Source organism: Rhagoletis pomonella, unplaced genomic scaffold (genome assembly GCF_013731165.1).
Source record: "Rhagoletis pomonella isolate Grant_MI unplaced genomic scaffold, Rhpom_1.0 Rhpom_scaffold_00007, whole genome shotgun sequence".
Lineage (NCBI taxonomy): Eukaryota > Metazoa > Arthropoda > Insecta > Diptera > Tephritidae > Rhagoletis > Rhagoletis pomonella.
In genome coordinates this window covers 59,798,731-59,815,452 of record NW_023458561.1, presented here as the reverse complement: position 1 = coordinate 59,815,452, position 16,722 = coordinate 59,798,731, and the positions used below count along the sequence as shown (strand labels likewise).

The 16,722-nt window shown below is 36.3% G+C and overlaps 4 protein-coding genes across 4 annotated transcripts in view; 1 reads left to right on the top strand and 3 right to left on the bottom strand.

Moving 5' to 3' along the window:
• Positions 1–4,955, bottom strand: part of LOC118743919 (UDP-glycosyltransferase UGT4-like) — a 19,153-nt gene extending 14,198 nt beyond the window's left edge. The window contains exons 1-5 of the mRNA XM_036476680.1: positions 4,890–4,955; positions 996–1,157; positions 830–926; positions 276–734; positions 6–203 (exon numbers count right to left, since the gene is read on the bottom strand). Of these exons, the coding sequence (XP_036332573.1) occupies positions 6–203; positions 276–734; positions 830–926; positions 996–1,157; positions 4,890–4,955 (982 nt within the window). The remainder of the gene's footprint in view (positions 1–5; positions 204–275; positions 735–829; positions 927–995; positions 1,158–4,889) is intronic.
• LOC118743202 (UDP-glucosyltransferase 2-like) overlaps positions 1–16,722 on the top strand; it is a 93,067-nt gene that overhangs the window by 69,100 nt on the left and 7,245 nt on the right. The window lies entirely within an intron of this gene.
• LOC118743204 (UDP-glucosyltransferase 2-like) lies at positions 8,914–11,307 on the bottom strand. Its single transcript, XM_036475761.1, has 5 exons — positions 11,155–11,307; positions 10,989–11,085; positions 9,987–10,445; positions 9,436–9,914; positions 8,914–9,367 (listed from the first exon to the last, which is right to left on the bottom strand). The coding sequence occupies exons 1-5, from the start codon at positions 11,197–11,199 to the stop codon at positions 8,975–8,977; spliced, it is 1,473 nt and encodes a 490-aa protein (XP_036331654.1). The 5' UTR covers positions 11,200–11,307; the 3' UTR covers positions 8,914–8,974.
• Positions 15,957–16,722, bottom strand: part of LOC118743203 (UDP-glycosyltransferase UGT5-like) — a 19,223-nt gene continuing 18,457 nt past the window's right edge. Inside the window, exon 5 of the mRNA XM_036475760.1 lies at positions 15,957–16,616. Within this exon, the coding sequence (XP_036331653.1) occupies positions 16,224–16,616 (393 nt within the window). The 3' untranslated portion in view covers positions 15,957–16,223. The remainder of the gene's footprint in view (positions 16,617–16,722) is intronic.

The following is a 16,722-nucleotide window of genomic DNA, read 5'->3' as shown; positions in this document are numbered from 1 at the left end:
AAAGCTGAAGTAAATAGCACCATGTTCTGCGTCATCTAAGAATTTCTGCAAATCGGTGGGTAGTGGCTTTGGTGGATTGATGTGCAAACCACCGACAAAAATCATGTTGTCCATTTTAGGTTCAGCGAACGCTAATGGTGTGTAGTTGTTGATTAATATAGCAGAGTGATTCTTCTCCATCGCCGAAACACTGGGGAATTCAACTGTGAAAAGTCAGAAAATTATAACAGTAGTGGGATAACTAATCAACTCATGCACAGCTGAATATGTCTTACTTGGCAAATGTCCAAAGTATTTCTGCACAAGCGCATCCATTTTCGGAAAATACTCAAATTCACGGAATAAATCAAGGCGAAGTGAGCAAAGGCTATTTAGAGCGCGTTCCCAAAAGCTCATGCGATCAGAAAATGCTAGAAATTCCATAGGCACATGCGACCAAGGTGTCACATAGCCGAACATTTGGCTCATGTAATTTTGTTGTGCAAATGTGGCTGAACTGACAACGGGTATTTTGTAGACGTGGGCCAAGGCAAGAAAGGCTTCTTGATGCAATTGCTCTACCAGTAGCAGATCGTAAACGCCTTCTGTTCTTTTGGCATTTATAAGAGCCTGTACTTTTGGCTGCTTTAACGTGTGTTCGTTACCTAGCACAGCCACATACTTTATGATTTCAAAATAAGTCGATAAACTATTTTCCATTTCTAGGTTTGTTTTTTTCCCGATAATTTCCTTAACTGAAACGAGACAGCATGTATGTATATACAGATATGCATATATATGTACGTATGTACTATAATAATTAAAGTTTGAATAGGTTATAAAATTTTACCAAACTTCCATGAATCAAACGCTGGTTCAATGAGTATCTCTGTATAGTTGCTGCCCAATTTGAGTGGTTCAAGCGTGATTGCGGTTATCATAGTGACCTAAAGGTGTACTAACCAGAAGTACTTCTAAGTTTATATAATAAAATATTATGAGGCTGCTGCTTATACCTCATGGCCGTGTTTCACTAACTCGCTAATTAGAGTTCGATGCATCTGGTAGTGACTTACGGTCTCAGCTGCGTAGACTGCAAGTATTCTGGCGCCATCTGTTGAAGGTGCTTGATCCGCAAGCATAGCGAATGCCAGTAGACCGACGAGAATTCTGGAACACTAAATATGTTCATAGGTAAGTAGATGTAAAGGAATAATATTTAAATAGTAACAGGTATATACATATGTATGTATGTGCGTATGTTTACTATAGGGGTATTCTCGGAGTCTTGCAAAGCCCTTGCACGCTAAAAGCCGGGTTTCCTATGGCACAGCTTTGCAAACCATGAACCGTACAAGGTATTGGCAAGACTCCGAAAATTCCCCAAATATCTCTTTAATTAGAAAATAAAATGTATGGTTCCCTCCTTAACGTCTCGTCCACGTGCGCTATGAACGCCATTAACTATGCTGATGTCTCGCCTCCTAAAGCAGGGATCACACGATTTGTACATTTGTACATTGTCTCAGTAACAGAGTGGTGTTCTTTGGATAGATAAAAATTTCAACACCGCTCTGTGACTGCGAATATGTACAAATCTGTACAAATCGTGTGATCCCCTGCTGATCGCGCTCGAGCGCCCACCAAAAACTATGTTCACCGCCGCTCCTGGTTTCGTAACTGCTTATTTATCGTCGAAAAGCAACTGTCAATCATCTTATCTCAACATTTTCCCTACTAACCGTTTTCTTGGCTGCTAGTCAGCTCATCATCGAATTAAAAACAAGAACAAAGCTCTTCATACGTGAAATGCTTTCCATGCTGACACTAGAGAAGCTCTGACCACCATCAACACCACCTGCTTCGCTTTAAGGCTGGTTTTCACAATGCCAAATTCAATGACGTTTGTCGTCAAATAAGTGAAAACAAATTGTCAAATTGGACTAAAAAACGGTCTATCGATTGATTTAGGTCAGAATATGATTTCAGTCGTGTATATGCACTGCCAATTTGACTATCTATCCGCTTTTGGCCAATAATATATGTAATCGGAAAAGGTATGATTAAATGAGATAAAATCGTGCCAAAATATGACAACAAATTTTGCCGTCAAAATTTGACCTAGTGAAAACCAGCTCTTAGTCGTCGTCGCTGTTAGCATAGCTGCATCTTAAAAAACTCAAAGTCATTTGATCACAGACATCCGGACAAATTGGGTATTTTATTATTTTTTCTTAACTAGAAAATATTAGCCTATTATCTAAAGGTTAATGATTTTAATTATTAAACTATAAATCGAAATCGAATGACTTGTTTTCGTTAATAAAAAAAGCCACGGAAAAGGCAAAGATTTCTGGGCCAAAAATCGGGGCATCTCTAAAGCATCGAATCCGAACATAAAATTTTGTTTTTAGAATAAAAATGACTTAATACAGTTTTATTTAAAACAAAACCAAATATAACTTACTATCTAAAAAAAACATGTACAACAAAATTCCAAAATTTTAGAACATTTATAAAAATTAGACGAATTTGAGTTACGGTTCATCACAATTGGAAACATTTTAATCAGATTTTCTAGAAGTGTTTTGAGTATGCTACATTTTGAAGCCCATTAAATTTTAGTATAATAAAATGCAAGTTGGTAGAAGCTTGGTCTTACCGTTGATTTTTGGCAATTTTTTGATCGCGCATTTTCTTCCATACACAGTATGTTCAACAATTTTTTTGTATGGAGAAAACGGGCAACACCTTCCACGAAATTTACCATACATCAACGGTAAGTCCTAGTTACTTGAATGGAATAGGTTACAAAACAGCATACTCAGAATGTTTCTAAGAAATCTAATGAAAAATCACAATCACGTAAAATTATAATTACCATTTTTATTCAACACCACCAAAGTGAATATTTTTCTTCACTAATTCACAAATGTATTTTTACTTTTTCTGGGTTTGCATGCCTCGACCCACCGCACTCTAAAACTAAAACTTAACACTTCAAACACTAGTTATTTAAGGAAAAAGTTGTGTGATACATTTTTTACATTTTCTGTTGCAGGCACAGCGGCGCGGGAGGGGTGATGTGATTTATTCAATTAGAACCAGAATCTCACAATCTAGAACCTACTTTCTCTATTGGCGCTTTAACCGCCTATTTCTCTTCTCTGCCAACTAAACGCCAATTGGAAATGCCAAGTGAAGCCAATTCCATCTTCAGGGAATCCGTAGGCTTTTTGATAAACTGTAAGATTAGTATTTTATTGGTGTTGTTGTATCCTATATTTCAGTCACAGCTATTTGAAGAGATAACCGAAAAATAGTGGAGATTAGATTTTAGTTCATGCATAATTACATGCATACATAAATACGTATGTATGTACATATGTGAATGCTTAGTCATAAGCTAGTTACAGAAAGTTATCTACTGTGATGTCGTTTGTAGTCTATGATAGGGTAATATTAACTTTTGATAGGCATTCCAATTTTTGAAATAAAAAAATAATAAATAAATAAATACTCACTATTTCTAAGGACGTTAACCCCCTATTTATATATATATATATATATTTTTTTTTTGTGTATGTTTCCGCATACCTTTGGCCCACCACGTCAACCGATTTCGATAATTTTTTTGCATCGGAAAGGTAGTGTCTCTAGTGGTCACATACTAATCTGGTTAAGATCCAATCAGTGGATCATGAGATATATATATATATTTTTTTTTTGATATGAGAATGGAAGTCGTTTTTTTTTTGCTAAAAATTACTTGTTTGTATATCTTTATTATAACCAATATTACTACATCGAATTCACGTCTTAAATGCTTTTGATTATAATAATGATTGTGTTCAATATTGATAATACATAACTAGTAATATACCATTATTAATATTCACATTATATTGGTAGTTAAATTTGAATATTCCTTACTTGGCAAATGTGTAAAGTATTTTTCCACAAGCGCATCTATTTTTGGCAAGTAATTAAATTCACGTTGTAGATCTATGCGCAGTGAGTAGTAGAGGTATTAGAGCCTCGCTACTACCAAGGCGAAATTATGCCACACATCTGACTCATGTAGTTTTGTTGCGCAGATGTGGCAGATCTGCCAGCAGGTATTTTATAGATGTGAGCCAAGGCAAGAAAGGCGGCTCAAGTACGAGAGCGGCTACAATGGTGACCTAATGGTGGATTAACAATAAATGCATTTAACTTCGTAAAAAAACTGCGTAAAAATCTGTGTGGAAAAGGCTGCATTTACCTGATGGCCATGTTTCAACAACTCGCTAATCCGGGTTCGATGCATCTGGTAGTGACTTCTAGCTGGCATTATGTAGACTGCGAGTATTTTGGCGCCGCGCCATCAGTGTTAGGTGCTAGAATCAACAGTCCAGGCAATACTAAGAGGAAAACTACAATTTTTAAACTCTAAAAAGATGTGTTATTGATTACAAACATTTTGATTTCTTTTCTATACGCATTTTTGTACATATTTACCTATCTTGTTTATCACTGCAAATAATTTTTTGATTCTTCAAATACATATTTGTTCACCGATTAATGCCAGCTTTCTAGCTTTTGCTGCTGCGGCCCACCACCGCGCACTGAAAACCATATTTTTGCACTGAAACAATAATACTTCGATTGTCTAATATTTAATTTCTAATCATTTTTTAGAGTTCCTACTTATCAGTGTGGTAGGATAAGATTTTCGTTTCAAAATTATGTGGTAAAATTGCAAATTATGTTTGAATATAGGTGCCAATTATTGCGATAACAAACGAAAATTATTATTGATATTAGTAATAATAATTCATACAAATCAGCGGTTAGCTCTTTATACACATTTTAGCATGCTTTAATTGGCAACGAAATTTGTAGTTGAATTATATACTCATGCTACATACATATGTGGTGATTGTTTTCGCCATTGGTAGCTGCAATTGCACGCTCTGATGCAAAGTCACGCACATTGTTAAGGCCTCCATGCTAAACCAAACAATTACATAGAAGGGCGAACCACCCTAATGTAAAATTGCATTTATGTGCAACCGATTCTCACATAGGTACATTAGGAATGACCTAATTAATGCTAAACCGTTAGCGTATAGTTACGCAAACTATTTTTCCGTTTAAATATCAAACTTCATTAAGTTTATCCGCCAAATAATTTGTTGCTGGGATGTTATTGCAAATAGCGCGGACACTTGGAGCGAGAACTCGAGGATATCGGGACGATTGCCAGCCACCACCCCCTGCCTATTTTTATCACAGGTAATATTGTAAGCTGTAGTTATTATACTTCACCGAATTTATGCAATAAATCACTGCATTTGCCTTTAATTCGTGAGGTTATTCGTAGGGACTATTATATTTTAAATTTTAACCAAAAAAATCAACATGTTGTAATCCTTATAAAACGGTTTTATCTATACTTACTTATTCATGTTCGTACGTCCCACTGTAATTTACAATGATTTTTATATTTCGATAGCTCAGTTTTCTACGCCGGAGTTGCTGATGCAAGTCCCAGTGAATTTGATGAAGTGATCTGACGATGAGATTTGGTGATCTCCGAAATACATAGCAGCTATGACTTCTACCATGTGTAAATTGGCCCTGGTTTTTCGCGAATTTTTACATAAAAACGGCCTTAAGATCAATCAAATTGTTGAATATCATTGTTTTTAGGCTACAAATGTCCAAAAACAATAAAGTTCTAATGTTGGCCGGATCACACAAGCAGTCTACAGAACCATCAATGGGCGGGATTTGCGTAGAGATTGTGAAACGGCCTGTACCTCAATTGACTGTTTGTGCTCGAAAAGGTCTTTGAAATAATGACAAATTTCACTTAAGCCAAGGCAAGATGTACAACACTCAATTGGGGGTGTTTTTGCAGTCATTAAAGGACACGTCTGCGTTGGATTGATAAACATCAGCTTGCGTAGGCAGTTTTCATAAGATGAAAGTTCCAGCTGTAAGATTTCCAATGTCTCTACCATCCAACATTAGATTTCAAGTTTGGTGGTAGGTGCAAACCAGGGACGGAAAATAATCATTATTTTTAAAATTTTAATCTAAAAAATCTAAATGTTCCAAGCGCCACAAAAGACACTCGATCGCACACAGATATGTTTCTTTGTATATTCTGTTATAATTATAAAATATTTATATTTTCCGAGTTTAGCCAATACAAATTGAAAATAATAATAAATTAAATATTTGATTTTTATTTTTTCACTTAATAGTAATGTTTATTCTAAAAACTCAAATGCTATAGTGGCGTTAATTCCGATGTGTGTATATTTTCAGAGGTAGCGACACCATAACGGAAAGAATGAGTCTGAGGTCAAAGTTTCGGTTGGTTGCATCTGTATGGGTTTCTAAGTGGAAAAATAAAACTCAGTAATATTTTTTTTCTAAACGAAAAAGTTTAAATTATAAAAGTTTAAATTATAATAAATAAAAATCTTGGAATGAAAAAATTAAAAATCATAAAATAATTATTGAATGCTGATTAAAATTATTTTACTGCTTTGGTCTTAAAGTAAAACACGTTTTGAAACCTACTTTAACGTTGGTATTTGAACTTCACGTAAAGTTAGTAAAATCTTTTTTTTGCCAGGCATTACTCGGTGATAAAAACATTTTTTTTTGAGATGATGAAATACCGAACTGATCCACAGGTTCCTTGGCTTTTAGTATTTAAATATAGGGTATTATAATTGCACCTAAGGCTATATTTTTGTGAAACTTTTTTTCAGTACGAAAAGCTACTTCAAAAACAAACATAATTTAAATTTTTACTATTCTTCAGAAGCCCATACCCAGGGCCGGCGAACCTTAGTACATCGTCGCCCGTATACCAGAAACATGAATGTGTAAAAATGAAAAATTTGGGAAATAAAGTTGGAAAGTTTTTTGTTTACTGGACTTAACACTACATTTATGCAATTGAAATTGTAAAATATGTGATTTCCGTGTACGCATGGTATTCTGGGTTTTGGTATAAAAGGGTGGCGAAATGATGCACTGGAACTCAAGAATCGAATGTGTTCTGTGATTTTGTTGGTTACTGTCTGTATTTTTTGCTTTCTGCTTTGATTTCCAATTTAAATGAAAAAATAAATTGTTCCGAATAGGTAGTAACTAGTAATTGAGGAATTGAGTCCCCAATTAATACCGTATCCAAATTATTTTGTTGCATGCCATCAATGGCACGCGCGCCTCTGGTTCGCCAGGCCTGCCACAAACCATAAAACTGCCATTAATAAATGAAAAATTTTGTGCACACTTTCATACCTAGCATGAGTACAATTACCCAACAAATATGAATATTCGAAAGGTTCACTTTTTCCCGTCCGCTTGTCGTAAAATGCTATAAAACTAAGCGTGCAGACGACATTTTATTGTAAAGATTAGATTTGTTTACGCACGCATGTAATTGTATAATTGCTCTTATTTCGCAGTTTTATTTAGTTTTATTTGATGACTTGCACACAAATGCGAATTTCACTTTCATTTACATCCCTGTAGGCAAAATCTCTAGTTCTGAACTGATGCGCTTCTAGTTAGTACATTTAGACCCAGTACTGCTTCGCGATAAATCTCTATTGCATGCAAACAATTGGCGAATTTAACATGGCGATGTCCTAGGGAGTGTTAATTACCCCCCTCTTTGCCCTAGTCCTAAACGAAAATTTGTTTTCAATTTGAAATTAAATTTGTTAGAATATTTGTGAGAAATGTACATTTGCATATCTTTGGCTGTAGCTGAGTTTGCAGAGGTGTTCGCTGTTATTGATTAGATTCCAGACGATCTCGATGTTAAAATGTAACACAAATGTCTGGTTTGTATTACCAAACTATGAAACAGCATCTGCGATGTGCAGAATTAAAGCGTATTTGAACGAAAAAGCCGCCAAACACATTTCTATGTTAAGTAAACGAACACTCGCTGCATCCCTTTGCCGACAGTTCCGAACTTTGTAGTTCTAAATTCGACAGATAAGATCCAGTTAATTTTTTTTTATAATTACGAATCAGTTCTAAATTCGTCATCTTAGATATAGGTTTCTAATGAAAAAAGTGGAATAAAATAGTTTTTTTTTAAAGTACCACATTTCGCCGATTTTGGACTGGTTGGGATCTAGTTACCATCGCACTGGTTCGTTTTTGGCGATAAAGATCAAGTGCGGAACTAGAAATTTGATTCACTAGTTCGCGATTTACCTGCAAGGATAGCTTCACCGGCATACATGTGGATTAGACGTATACGCCGCCACGCCGCCGCCGCGCTTTTTGGACGTAGAATACGTCTTACGTTTCGATATGGAGGCTATGCTCAAATGTTGTAGTTGAAATTTTTAGAGCTTTACGAAAACGCTTATTGCACGAGAACTAAATCAATAATTTTCCATACAAAATCACTTCATCATCATTTTGCAAACACGTTTAGTTTTTCTCTCTGACGTCAGAATTTTTTTAAAATGACTTTGAAATTTCAAAAATATGATTATTTCAAAAAATTATTTAAAAAATTCCGTGCAATGTAGGATAACAATACGGCTATCATATAAAAGAGAAAAGTCTGCGGAATTTTAAGAGAAAACATTTTTTTGGTCAAAGTCACTCCTCTTTTTTGTACAATTGAAAAACTGCAACGACGGTTCAAGATACTAGAGATGTCAGCTTTCAAAAAAACATTCATACATCGAGTTGAAAATTGTCGATGCATCGAAGCATAACATCGATATTTTCGATGCATCGATGTTTTTGCGACATCCCTAGCTTCTCTCAGCTGTAAAATCGAAAGTAATTCCAAAATCCAGTAAAACCAAATAAACAACTGGTTTTCTTCTTACAAAATACGTATTTGAATATAAGTAGCTATTTTATATAAAAATAGGTGTTAATCATAACTTATCAAAAGACTTTCGCAATCCTTCTTTGTTGCGTGTTCTTTGTTCTTTCATTGTTCTTTTTATGCTTACTGCACTTTTTGTTTACCCTTGCCACCCCTTATCTTTCGCAAGATCCAGCGTATTGTAAAAACAGAAACTGCGAATGCTACCAAAACCGCGACCAGAACTAGAGCAGCAACATCCAATAAATAGAATTGGTACCACTTCAAATCCATACCAGCAGCGCGCAAATGACGCGCCCCATTGTGGCGTATCACATAGTCGATCCAATAGAGTAACGTCTCACGCGGACCCATCGGACGATCGCGGAAAATGCGCGAGAACCGTTTAGCAGTATCCCGGTATTTGGGATTGAAGAGCACCTCATTCAGACCGCTTCTGAAATCATCATGCGTGAGCGTATGGTAATCCAAAGTAACGGCAAATCCAGCAGCCTCAGCTTTCTTCATATTTATATGCTGGTGAAGAAAAGAAGATTAGTAAAACAAAAGTGTATATGTTTTTTTTTTGCTCATATTGAGTTCACCTGATCGAAGAAGAAGGGCATGCCTACCACCGGGACACCATGATACACGGTTTCTTGTAAACCAAACAGCCCTCCGTGAGATATAAAAGCGCGAGCATTAGGGTGCGCTAAGATGTCGTTTTGTGGCAACCACTTTTTAATCAAAACATTGGATGGTAAATTTGGTATGCTTTCGTTTTCGAATTTCCATAGAACGCGTTGTTTTAGCTGACGAAAGGCATCGAGGAATAAATTTAGCTTTTCTATTGGCATGCCCTTGGCTTTGACTACGGTACCAAAGCTGAAGTAAATAGCACCATGTTCTGCGTCATCTAAGAATTTCTTCAAATCGGTGGGTAGTGGCTTTGGTGGATTGATGTGCAAACCGCCGACAAAAATCATGTTGTCCATTTTAGGTTCAGCGAACGCTAATGGTGTGTAGTTATTGATTAATATAGCAGAGTGATTCTTCTCCATCGCCGAAACCCTGGGGAATTCAACTGTGAAAAGTCAGAAAATTATAACAGTAGTGGGATAACTAATCAAACTATGATCAATCGAATATGTCTTACTTGGCAAATGCCCAAAGTATTTCTGCACAAGCGCATCCATTTTCGGAAAATACTCAAATTCACGGAATAAATCAAGGCGAAGTGAGCAGAAGCTATTCAGGGCGCGTTCCCAAAAGCTCATGCGATCTGTTAGTGGCAGAAATTCCATAGGCACATACGACCAAGGTGTCACATGGCCGAACATTTGGCTCATGTAGTTTTGTTGTGCAAATGTGGCTGAACTGACAACGGGTATTTTATAGACGTGGGCCAAGGCAAGAAAGGCTTCTTGATGTAATTGCTCAACCAGTAGCAGATCGTAAACGCCTTCTGTTTGTTTGGCATTAATAATTTCCAGCACTTTTGGTTGCTTTAAAACGTGTTCGACATTTAGCACAGTGACATACTTTACGATTTCAAAATAAGTTGATAAACTATTTTTTATTTCTAAGCTAGTATTTTTTCCGGTCATTTCCTTAACTGAAACGAGGTAATATGATATTTGTATGTATGCACATTAGGGTGGTCCTTAAATGTAGGAAGCTAATTTTTATATCAGATATCCTAAGCCTACACCTCTCCGTCGATGCTACTATTGTCGAAAATATCACACATAAATTTTAGTCCCGATTGAAGTCGGTTAAGGCGTGTCGCACAGGTGTCAAAATTCAGAATACCCTATGAAGACGTCTTAACCGACTCCAATCGGGACCAAAATTTATATGTGATATCTTCGACCTTAGTAGTATCGATTTAGGGTACTAAATTAAAAAAAAATATATATATTTTTAATTTTTTGAGTCCATGGAAGCATCTGGCCTTTGACCCCTTTGTGCTACGCCTTAACTTACTCCAATCGGGGAAAAAATTTATACGTGATATCTGTGATCGTGGTATTACCGATAGAGGGGGTGAGACTGAAAAAAATCATTCATTTGATTTTAAAGGACCACCCTAATGTACATACATATATGCATGCATGTAGTATAAAAATTAAAGTTTAAATAGGCCATCAAATTTTACCGATCTCCCAGCCATCAAACTCTGGTTCAATGAGTATTTCACTGTAGTTGCTGCCCAATTTGAGTGGCTCCAGCGTAATTGCGGTTATCATGGTGACCTACAGGTGAATTAACCAGAAGAACATTTAAGTACATATAATAAAAGATGATAAGGCTACTGCTGATACCTGATGACCATGTTGCACCAACTCGCTAATCATAGCTCGATGCATCTGGAAGTGACTTACGGCTGCAGCTGCGTAGACTGCAAGTATTTTGGCGCCATCTGTTGCAGGCGCTTGAGCCGCCAGCACAGCGAGTGCCAGTAGGCCGACGAGAATTCTGGAACACTAAATACATTCATAGGTTAAGCAGATGTAGGGAAAGATTATTAATAAAAACGGTGGTAGATGGTAACGTAAAATCTTGTTAAGAAGAAAGATGTACCATTTTTTTCTGGCAACATTGCTACAGACGAATCACTCGTGCGGCTTATCGTTCGTGTCTTGTAATAACGCATTAAAATAATAATTTTATTTCAGTATAATTGTGGTAGATTCTTAAAATATGTGGTAGTTGTCGTCGAAGTGAAAAATGACACAAAATATGTTAGATATACCACAACTGTGGTTAAGTGGCAACACTGGAAAGAATTTTTAAATAGTAACGGTCATAAACGTGCGTGTGTCATAATAATTTATCCAAGTTTATGTTACTCTAACGAAACCATAAGCAAAAAGACGTTCTTTTGAACGCTAACGTTATCTGCTTTGTTATCGACAATGCCAATAAAATAAAATGTACTCGTAGTTTTACAAGCACTATCCATCAAAATAACAAGAACTCGGCGAATTGTAGTGAATAAGTAAAATTTCATCGAGCAGAGTCTGGTACGCTCAACTATGGAAGGGCACATTCTTCAGTTGTATATTTATAGCAGTGCTATTCCTCTATGATACGATTCAATGCAATCGGCACTCACATTGCCAAGCGTTAGCTATATATTTTTAATTGGAAAATAACTTGAACGGTTCCCTCCTCAACTGCGTCCATACAACTTTGGAAGTATTTGTTCCAGTGTACGTTGCCCGTGTAATCCTATCAGACAATGTGCTGTTGAACTCCTTAGAGTAGAGACAGCGCTGGTCAAATTATTACTAATAGCGTTTTCTTTTCTCAAAAAAGGTTCTGCCCATTTATATGGGAACTCTTGCTTTGCGTTACCCTGAAACCTGAGAAAATGTTGCGTTCTTTATATGAGAATGAAACAGAAAATATACTACTCCATCACAATTTATTTATAGAACTTAATAAAGCTGAATTGTTCACTTGGCCTGTAAGTCTTTAATTTTAAAGAAAAACACTTATTTCTGATAGGGAAAATAATTGCATTTTCACAAGATTAAATTAAAAATCAACCATGCAACTCTCACCCTCACGTTTATTTGAGGGCTGAAAAGGCAGCACTTTCGCCGGATCAGAGCGCAACCTGCTGAGAAAAGAACACGACACCTGGTGAAAGGGCTGAGAAAAGAACATGAAAATGTGACAGCGCTAACACAAGGTAGAATAAGTGCAGCCTTTTTTCGAGAAAAGAAAACGCTATAAGTATGTATATGGCCACTTGTATACCTGATGTCTGTACCAGACAATGTCGTTTCATAATGAGCAAGTCGTTCAGACTGGCAAGTTTCCTTGATGACGCCATGGCCAGAAACTAAGACAAAATATGCGTATGGAAAGTCTCAGCTATTTCGCTAAGAGATTGAATTTCCCTGGTATTTAATTGCCGCCTAGCTGTCTGTAAAGCTGATGCCAGATAAAGCGCTTGCTTCGCTTTGCGTATCAGATTCGCTTTGACAGATAAGGTGAATTGTATGTAAATGCACAAATCATGCCACATAGATCGTTGTAGCTGCAGCGCGAAGCGAAAAGATGGCCAACAGATGGCTGGTTTAATATTCATTTTGTTTCGTCCAAATTCGAGTTCCCATGCAGAAACATAAAATTTAATCACATTGCTGATATTTTTAAAGCGAAATATATAAAATGCATAGCAATTTTGGCAAGTAAAAATGCAGTACAAAGTTGTTTTCTTGGCGCCCATTGTGGCATAACTTTTGCTTCTGACGCTTTGCTGGCAATGGAAGTTATAAATGTCACACAAAGTCACAAATTTTATCTGGCATCAGCTTAAAAATATAGATCGGTTTAAAACTATTTCAATGATGCAGCCTTTAAAATATCCATCACTTTCATTTGAAAAGCACTGCAATAATCTCTAGTAGCAAGCGGGAGCTAAAATTGAGACCTAACTGTTTCAATTAAATATGGATTTATTTTCTTTCACTGATCACGTCCCAACTTAATTCTTAATTAGAGGTAAGAAGGGTCTGGAATTTGGTGGGGGTGTTGCGAATGGTTTTGGCAATTTTTCTTTTGTTTATTCGATGTTTAATATTTTTTTTATAAAAGTCTAGCACATTATATAAAAAGCACCATATAAATTCACATTTAAAACTTTGCACACAAATTATAAAAATCCAACAAATTTAATTTTAAAATTTCAAGGTTTTATTCAAAAAGTTTAGAAAAATTTTAGATATCTATGCAGTTTTACAGCCCATTAAAATGCAGTAGGATTAAGTGCAATTTTACAGACACTTTACACCATCGTGTTGATTTTTAATAAAGATTTTTTTGCTGACGCTACTAGGCATTTTCTTCCATATAAAACAAAAACTTTGAGCATACTTTGCATGGAAGAAAATGCACAACACCATCAGCAAAAAAATGTAATATAAAAAAAAATATTAAACAAATTTGGATCGAGGAAAGGCGGCTTAGTGCAAAAGTATTCAATGAAAGTTATTCTCTTCAGACTTGACAAAATTTTAATTCCATTTAATTCAATTTATTTAAAATTACAAACATTTTTTTTTCAAGGATAATTTATAGTAAAATCACAAACACGTAAAATTATAATCACCATTTTTATTCAGCACCACCAAAGTGAATATTTTTCTTCACTAATTCAAAAAAAGGAATTTCATTATTTTTGGGATTTGCCTGCCTCTACTCAGCGCACTCTGAAACTAAAACTAGACCACGATAAACACTATTTCTTTAAAGAAGCAATTTTGTGATACATTTTTAACTTTACTGTTGTAGGCCAGTGGCGTAGATAGCCGTGAGTACGGGCGAGGGGGTAATGTGAACTATTCAAGCAGGACTAAATAAAATCACACAATCAAAGGCATATTAAAACTATTACATCTAATGCATTTTAAGGCTTAACTACTATTCATTTTGTTAGTCAGATGTCTTTTCTACATTCTCAGCTCAGTTAGTACTTCTTAAGGTGCAGCAATCAGTTTCTATTACTCGTCGATAATATTTGACTTATACACATATTTCGAACTTACACGTAAAAATGTTACAGCCTTCAAAATAAAGGAAGTACTTGTCTGTCAGACTTATCCAATACTATATACCATCGGTTTCTACGGGGGATATCTATCCCCCTAATCCCCATCCCCCCTTGCCCTATCTACACCACTCTGTAGGCCTGCTGATTTAGTGATAGAAAGATATGAGTACCGAGTACAGAGTAACGATACTTTTTATTGAGTATTGAGTACGTGTCGCGAATACCAAGAAGTATCGACTTAAAGAAAGAAAACTTTGAAAATTACATTGAAAAATTCGCCTTCGATTCTTCTTCGGCGTATTCTAAATGAGTACTAGTTTCGATACATTTCAAAAAAGTTCTATCACTATGCAGAAGGGGCGCATCCTTGTGTCACTTCCACTGTTGAGGTCATGGCGAGCACCGAAAAATAAAGTCACATCTCAATGAGAAATAACTAGTTTTTTCTTTTCGTAAATACTTGAAATTTTCAGACATGTGTCTTTTTCGAAATTGCATAGATATTCGATTGGTTTGAACCGATTACTTTGACTATATCACTATGTCTAGAGCACATTTTGGTGAGGGCAAAATCCGCTGGCCTTTTTGGTAAACTTTAAGATTACCATTTTATTGCCATTCTTGATGATCAAAGGTGCTTTTGTATATTGAACTTACAGCTGATTAGATTTCAGTTCATACATACTTAAAGACATACATACATGCATATATGTAGCCTGCGAAAAAATTGTCCACTACCCAAGGGTGCCGACTGGAAATGATTACTCCAGCATCTATGTTCTGTGCGTTGACGTTGTCAGAACAGTATCCAGCTAAGATCAGGGGGAAGGCTCCCTGCTTTCCAATAGCACAGCCCATCGCAATATCCATGGATCGTGGTACGGAGGTTTCCCTCAATCGAGGGTGTTAAGCGGACCGTGCCGATTGGACGACGTTTGCAGCCGGGGGTAACGGATTGTATTTCTACGGTGCTTCACTGACCCCAGGTCGTCTCAGAGAGTTCCGGTGTTCTGAGTAGCTTTCTTGAAAAGAAAAACTTCTGTATATTTTGACAAAAAATAATAATTGTTTCAAAAATTGTGTATGACAAATTCGCGCATAAGACATGTGGCAAAAAGGCAAATAAAAAACTGTTCTCAGTTGCTTTTCAATAGTTCTAGAGTTCCTGAAAAGAAAAATACTCTCTGTAAAACTCCTCCGAAAAAAAATGTCTGGCTTTAAAGAAAGGACCTCCTTTCTTTATTATAATAGCGTGAAAGTACTCTTTCAAAGATTATAAAGAGCACGGACGAATTACAGCGCCTGAAATATTCGTGTAAAAATCTCAGTGGAAAGTGGATAAAAATTAAAAAACACTGTGCAAGAATTATATGACAATTCAAACCAGACCGCAGTTTCCTAATATTTTCTGAAAGTATGGGTACAGATCCAGTAATAAAACACTTTTAAGCATGTATTTGCTTGTTTTGGTCTCGGCCCAAACCGAGAAACGGCTGTCGTGCCAAATAAAAAAGCCACAAATTCGTATCAATATACTTGAAAAAAGTTTATTTCGAGGTTAAGAGGAATATATTTATTTAATAAAATTAAACAAAGTGAAAGGTAGACACTTTTAAATAAGGTACTCGTACATTTATAAACCAGCAAGGCCTTCATAGATGTTTGAGGCTGCGCCGCACAGTTCAGCTGTACTCGCGGGTTTTACAAATTTAAGTCGGTGAGAGCGGATAAAGCCAGTTAGCCGCAAAAGATTGGCGTAGATTTCGAAATTCCAACTATTCAAATCACCTACATTTAGTCTTTGGTATCAACATGCACAAGCATTTATTACTGCACTTTTTGCTTGCTCTTTCCAGCTATCAGCTTTCTAAAGATCCAGCGCAGTGACAAAACAGAAGTTCCGACTGCCAATACAACAACAGCTAAAACCAGAGCAGCTACGTCCAGTAAGTAGAATTGGTACCACTTCAAATCCATGCCAGCGGCGCGCAAATGACGTGCACCATTGTGACGTATCACATAGTCGATCCAATAGAGGAACGTCTCACGCGGGCCCATTGGACGATCGCGAAAAATGAGTGAGAGCCGCTTCGCTGTATCCCGATAGGTGGCGTTGTAGATCAACTGCTCCAGGCCATTCTTCAAAGCAGCATGTGTCAGCTTGTGGAAATCCAAAGAAATGCCACGACCAGAAGCCTCAGCATTCATTACATTTACAAACTTGTGAAAGAAGAGAGTTCATAATTTAATTAATCGAAAGTTACCATTTAATTCAGAGAATTTTTGATTTAACAACATATTCACCTGATCGAAGAAGAACGGCATC

Excerpts from the sequence above, each read along its gene's own strand:
- LOC118743204 (XM_036475761.1), bottom strand. The coding sequence starts at position 11,199 with ATGCATCGAGCTATGATTAGCGAGTTGGTGCAACATGGTCATCAG. Across the intron at positions 10,446-10,988 it reads GTTTGATGGCTGGGAGATCG|TTAAGGAAATGACCGGAAAA; the intron begins GTAAAATTTGAT and ends ACCTCGTTTCAG. Across the intron at positions 9,915-9,986 it reads ATACTTTGGGCATTTGCCAA|TTGAATTCCCCAGGGTTTCG; the intron begins GTAAGACATATT and ends GACTTTTCACAG.